At 37.3% G+C, this 7104-nt stretch overlaps 1 protein-coding gene across 1 annotated transcript in view; it reads left to right on the forward strand.

Moving 5' to 3' along the window:
• The first annotated feature begins 206 nt into the window (after window positions 1-206).
• Window positions 207-7104, forward strand: part of LOC122814436 (gastrula zinc finger protein XlCGF57.1-like) — a 37109-nt gene continuing 30211 nt past the window's right edge. Inside the window, exon 1 of the mRNA XM_044087016.1 lies at window positions 207-438. Within this exon, the coding sequence (XP_043942951.1) occupies window positions 207-438 (232 nt within the window). The remainder of the gene's footprint in view (window positions 439-7104) is intronic.

Raw genomic sequence — 7104 nt, forward strand, 5'->3', positions numbered from 1 at the left:
AAGATATTTTTAGCTTCACCAGAAATTAGTCCAGGATTGAATTTGACCTTACATGTTGGATGTAATAATGTGGGGCTTTAAAGGCAGACTGGTATATGAAGGTGGGAGGCCATATGAACTGTTGTGCTTTTTTGATATTAATGTTTTAGGGTACTTGATCTCAAGTTCCCCAGATGTTTGACTGCTCTCTGTTTTAGAAATAGGATATGAAGGGATGGCTGGTACTGATAGAAGAATTGGACTTTGCTGCTTGCACCATTCCCATAGTGTTGTCATCATTAGTTCTGGAAGCAAGAGGAGATGGCTCTGTTATGAAAAGTCTGGTTAGTTTGGAGCATAAGGCATTGAGAGAGCTTAATTCTGGTTTACAGCAGAAAGTGAATGCCTATATCTTTAATGGACACAGGCAACCTGTAAATGTTTCATCTCCCACACCCCGTAGCTTATAAAAGTTTCATCTCCCACACCCCTGCATGCAGTTATCAAGGTTATCAGAACTTGTCAGAGATTTGGGATGCATAGCTAGATTTAAAAAAGCCCTTGTGGTTTTTGGCTTACTAAACACCTATGAACCTTTAACTGGGGATTTCTTAGATACTGCAAAAATGATGGTATTGGATATGGCAATTGTCATGGTGTGTAACTAATTCTAGGTGATTTAGAATATATGGGTGGGAATACTTGCACAAATATTTTGTATTCCTCAAAGATTAAACAAGATGTTTGCAACTGTAGACAGCATTTACTGGAACTGAAGTAAAGGTGCTATTGGAACTTAGGAAAATACTTTGGGTTATGTTCACAGGTGGTAGGTTTTAAGATGAGTTTATATCAGCTAAGAGTGACTGAGGGATATAGCTGTAGCAAAGGCATTGCTGTTACTTGGATATGATAGGCAGAGTCAGTGTGCTAAGAATTAAAATAATTGGGGGGGTTGTGAAGGTACCATGATGTGTACACCCCCATGTATACATCGTAGTGCCCTTTAGGTATTCAGCAACAGCCCTAACATGGTGCTATAAGTGCTCTAGCAGAAGACATACAACAGTGAGTATGGCTGGCTCAAGACCATCCTGAATGCTAATGTGGCAGTCCAGGGAAGAGTCGTATACTAATTATTCATGTGCTCTCTCCCCCCTGGAAACACCTACAGGAAGACATCTGCATGTCAAGCGATTTCACTCAGCTGTGTAGATCAGCATGGATGTCCCAACCATGCATGGTATTTGTTGTATTCAATTACTTATGTTGACCGTATAATGTTTATTGGGGGGAGGTCACTGGACATCAAGGATAATGCATGTTTGAAATGCCTTCATGGCACAGGCAGCAAAATAGACATTGGCTGGGGGAAACAATAGCTATCGGAGATACTTTGAACTAAAGTGCCATAATGGCATGATCATCACTGCAAGGATCAGGAGTGGGTAGGGGTACTGCCAGTGTGTCATAATGGCACATAAACTAATACAGTGCTCAGACAGCTCTCTATTGAAATGCTGAGTGCTGACAAGCCACAGAAAAAGAGACCAAAGGAAAAGAGCAAATCCCAGAGATTGTTCTTCTCATTTAAATTTCTTTTTTGCAGTGTGGACACGCTCCCTACACCCATGAACTCATATATACCAACTCTGAGATCACCACACCATGGAGAAAAGGAAATATCCTGAGAAGTGGCCATCTTGAACTTCGTATATACAAGTACATTATTCGATCATTCGGTCTCCATGTTTCATGTCTCATTCTAGTGGGTTTGGACATTTCAAAGGGTTACCTGCTCATGGACTGAGGAGACATGCAGTCCACCAGGGAAATGACAAGTGTGCCCTAACAGTAGTAAAACTGTGATAGTGGTCAGTGGGGGAAGGAAAGCATGGGAGGAAAGATGAGTCAGAGGGACAGTTGTGGGGTGTGTGTGTGTGGGTGTGGGGTGTGTGTGTGGTGGCTATGTGGGGTGTGTGTGTTTGTGGGGTGTGTGTGTGTGCAAAGTAACTGTAAAGAGGATGTCAGTGCCTACATGAGCAGCAGTTTACTACTGCAATATACAGATCAGTAATGATCTGCATGTTGTAGTCATAACTGTGATTTAGAAACATGCAAATTAGCCGATTCTGAGGTCTTGCATCATTGCTGCTAATGTCTCTGAATCATAAATTAGCCATGATCAGAGCAGGGCCTGCTAGACCCTTTCATAAATCTCCAGGCATGTCAATTATAATAATGATTACTAAGAAGGTTATTACAAAGAAATGGAAAACCAGTCGTTTTCCAAATTTAGATAATGTAGCAGAGATGAATGAATATGGTAAAAGGAAGAGTCGTATGGATTAAAAATCTTGCTATGTGGCTACTGCTGCATTATGTCTAAAGGCGTACCTTGCAAATGAAAATCAGGGTTGTTTTATGTAATATGCTGGAAAGGAAACTTGCTATGAAGTGAAAAAACAAAATAATTTTCCACCTTTTCCCTGTGCTGCATTACCTTAGTATTTTTGATTTTTAAAGATTGGGGAGCTGACTACATTTTGAATGAAATACTCACCTTCTGGCATGTCTCTTAACTTCTTTGGTCAAGAATTCTGGAGAAGTCAAACTTACCAGAAAATCAATAATTTGCAAAGCACAGAGCAGAAATAAGGGACGATATCAGGGACATTGGAGAGGTATGCCTTCTGGTGGTTGAAATATAGATTTTTTTTGTTAAGTAACTTGTGTATTATAGCTGCACCGTATGACTTCTTTAGGTACTTGCGTATTATTGCAACCAGATTTTGAATGGCAAAACCATTGGCTTAACGATCTTGAAATATTGTAATTAATGATGGAGAAATGCAGTATAAAGTGTGTCCTTATAGCACTACATTGTCTGTATTGTACTGATGATAAAAAAATGTAGAGAACACACTTAGAGGGGCTGCACATCACTTGTTGGAGTCATATTGACTGGAAAACATCTGCTGTGAAACCCAGCCTGCCCAGAAAAAACAACTGTTTCCAATCAAAACTGCCTGCAATTGCAGAAAATTTCCCGCCACATACTAACACAAAACCACACAGTGCACAATGCACATCCTTACGGCAGTAATAAAATCAGTCATCAGTCACGCCCCCTTCACAAAGCCAAAAAATCAGTACTTCCAACTTTCTGTACAAAAATTGGCCATGGAATCAGATGTCAACATCATCCACCCTCATAATGTATAATCATTAACAATGCAATGGTTCTTTGTACATTGATTAAAACCTTGGTTACAAATAAAATGTTTACTAAAAGCAAACTGCCTGCCTCTGTGTTTTCCTTCTGGTAACGATTCCTTGTACACTGTGAAAGTATTCCTACTGATACTACGAAACCAGCCATGATAACTGAAGTGTGCATCTGTAATGCACGCAAAACAGGAAGAGGATTTTTTCAATTGTTCCTGTTCCTGAAAGTAATGCAAACTTGTTGGCCAGTACTAAGGACTATGATTAGCACTAAGTGTTTCAGGCACAGGTCTGTCTGCATGTATGCTCATTTCGCAACCGCAAAAATCTGGTTGCAATAATACGCAAGTACCCTTCTTTATATGGTTATCTGTGCTGAATGCACTGGAAATTTCTTCTTTTAAAATGGTTATTCTTAATATTGGTGAAATATGATGTTCTTAGTGTGCTACATGTATCATTGCCAGTCAGGATTACATACATACATAAAAATATTTTAAGCATGGGCATTAATGCCTTTCTAGCTTACCATTATAGCAAAACACTTGTTCCCATAATAAGTATCCAGGCTATTCTTAAAAATATCTAAACTAGTACTTGCTTTAATGTAACTTGGTAGTCTGTTCCATGTATCGGCTGCTCTATCAGAGAACCAGTTAGTACACTTCTCATTCCTATAGAATCTTCTACATACGTTGTCTGATGATTCTCTAGTACCGTAATTCCATTCCCAGAGGTAGTTGTCACTAAATGCCCTATATACCTGAATAAGATCTACTCTTAGATATCTGTAAGAGACACTGCACACAAGTTCAGATATTTTAGTCTTTCATAATAACTTACATTTTCACATCCATGGATGTCCTTGGTATATTTCCGTTGTACTCTTTCCAGTTTACTCATGATTGTTTTTTTATAGGGTTTCCATATTGTTATTTCATACTCAAGTTTGGGTCTAATGTAACAAACAAACAATGACTTCATTATTTTTAATTACCTAGATTTTATAAATCTTTTTATACAACCTATAGTTCTTTAACTGTCATTAACCAATTGGTTGACATGATTAGAAAAACTCATAGCTGAATCTACCCGTATACCCAGGTCCTTAAATGAGTCTACAGTTATAATCACTGTGTGCTATATTAAATATTTACCTTTCAAGTTATGCCTACCAAATCTCATATGCTTAGTTTTTGATGTATTTATCAGCAAACTATTCTCCTGTGCCCAAATGATCAGTTTAGTCAAGATATTTTGCAGACATGCCTTATCTGTAACACTTGTAATCAGTTTATCCAATTTCAGGTCATCTTCTTATAGACTGTAGAACACCTCCAATGAAAAAAATAGGTCTGAAAGATGCAATCTAAACAAGTAAGGGCCTACAGTAGAGCCCTGTGGGACACCCTGACTGCAACCAAGGATTTTGCCTATCCAATTGCTGTATGGTATTTGCCATGTCCTGTTTGTAAGCCATGCAGCTATCATTCTTATCAAGAATATATCAATACCTAGTTGTATTAATTTATTGATCAGTGTGTGTATGTGTATGACCCTGACAAATGCTGAAGTTAAATCTATATAAATTACATCACAGCATACTTTTTCGTTCATAGCTGTTATTATATTGTTATAGAACATCATGTTACAGGTGGTTATAGATCTGTTTTTAACATATGCATGTTACTATATGGTTTCAAGTCTCAACCTATGGAGTTCTGACAATAACTTATCCAATATTACCTTCTCCATTATTTTTCCACAACATGAAAGGAGACTTAAGGGTCTGTATGACTCTGGGTTTGTTCTATTCCCCATTCCCTTAAAAACAGGTTTAATAAGCACATGCCTCCAGTCTTGAGAAATCTCCCCAAATTTATATGACCTATTGAATAATATAGCAATAACCCACGCCTGGGTGTGGGTAATGCTGGATTTACCCACGGTTGGCGTGGTTTTGTCATGAGGGCGAAGCCAGAGTGGCCAAACAAAGCCAACTGTGGGTAATCCAGCATTACCCACACCCAGAAGTGGTTATTATATATGACATTATTTAAGAAAAAAAATAATTACTTTTCTTAAATAATGGCATTGTATAATGCCTCCTTGCTGCCCTTCCGCAGCTGTCTGGTATTCTGCAGTTCTGATGTACTGCGCATGCATGCCTATGCAGTACATCAGAGCTGTGGGCAAAAGCAACAGAGAAAGCAAGATCTCCATTGCTTTTATGTTTGCTATGTTAAATGGGTTTAACATAGAGACAGCTTTAAAAAGTGACAGATAATCTCCGTTGTTTATTTTTAGTTGTCCTCGTTAATGTTAAACCCATTTAACATAGCGAGACAGTTTTAAAAAAAGCAACGGAGAAAACTAGTTCTCCGTTGCTTTTTACACACTGTCTCACTATGTTAAATCGGTTTAACATAGCGAGACAGTGTTTTAAAAAAGACTTATACTAATGGAAAGAATCTGGGCGACCGGACCTTTTTCCATTAGTATAAGTCTAATTACAACATGCACGCTGACCAATCAGCATGCATGTTTTGGAATATGAATGGGGGGGTCATGGTATAATAGATATAATTGTACTGTAAGTTGTTGCTGAAGTGTTCTCAGGTCATTGTTACTAATTCTATCCCCTCCCTGCACTTTGTTTGGATCCAGTTTGTGCAGTTCTTTTCAATATAATCTAATTTGATACCAATATTTGGGGTTACCTGGATGTCAGTAGGACAACTTACCACCCGTTTTTGTGGAGCCAAACTGTTTTGCATAAGATTTTTTAATTATATCTATAATCTCCTGTGTGTGAGAATAAATTTTAGAATCTGAACACAATTTATAAGTTTGTGTGTCTTTATTCCTTCCACATCTTGTGTTTCTATAAAAGGTTGCCTATTATGCTCAATATCTTTATATACTTTTTATTCAAAATTTTCTTGATCTTGGCTCACGTTATGTTTAATCTGTTTGTCCAGCTTGTTTATTTCACTTTTCAAAGTTGTAGTTCGACCTCTTTTCCATTCCTTATATTTTTTTGTCTCTCACCTTAACCAGATATCTTGTTCTTATAGAAGTATATCTGCCTGATGTTGTATGCATAGATCCTGATGGCAAACATTTTTTTTTATTTTTTGCACTCAAACAATTTCTCTTTCAAATCTTTCCACATTCCATCTGCAATTTTTCAACTGAACACCTCACTCCAGTTAGTTTTACATAGTAACTGTTTTGCTTCCATATAATCTGTAATTAACCTGCTGTGCATTGGTTTAGATTTCAGATTGGCAGAATTATCTAGCAACAAATTAACCTTAATAACTTAAAACTTGACTTGAAGTTGCAGTAATTTATTTGGGAACACAAACAATGTCTAGTATGTTTCATCTCCTCTGAAGAATCTGAAGCAATTGTTGTTCCTGAATATATCCTGTGAATAATTTCCTTGCTAACATTATATAATCAAAATTATTCCAGTCTGTTTCTGGTAAATATAAGTTCCCAGCTAATAATATTCTTCCCTCCTGCGTTTCATGCAAGAAATGTATGAATTCCTGTAGGTCATCTGCACTTTGACTTTGGTGGTCTATACACTCCAACAATTGTATGTGTTGTCAGTTACACAGTCTATAGTGTTGGTGTTATCACTGAACATGTAATAATCACAGGTCTCATAAGCATCTTTAATCCCTGTCAGTAACACCTCCACCTGATTTTTTGTTAGAATGTCTGTTGCAGTAAAAACATTTATAACCTGACATAACTGGTTTCTAGTCATTGTTCTTTAACGATGTTTCACAAACAGTAACAACATCAATCTTGCGGTAACATAGCAAATTTCCCAATAATAAAAAACTTTATTATTAATGCTCCGGCAAAAGCATCAAATATCAA

Source organism: Protopterus annectens, chromosome 10.part0 (genome assembly GCF_019279795.1).
Source record: "Protopterus annectens isolate FY-2018-M chromosome 10.part0, PAN1.0, whole genome shotgun sequence".
Taxonomy (NCBI): Eukaryota; Metazoa; Chordata; order Ceratodontiformes; family Protopteridae; genus Protopterus; species Protopterus annectens.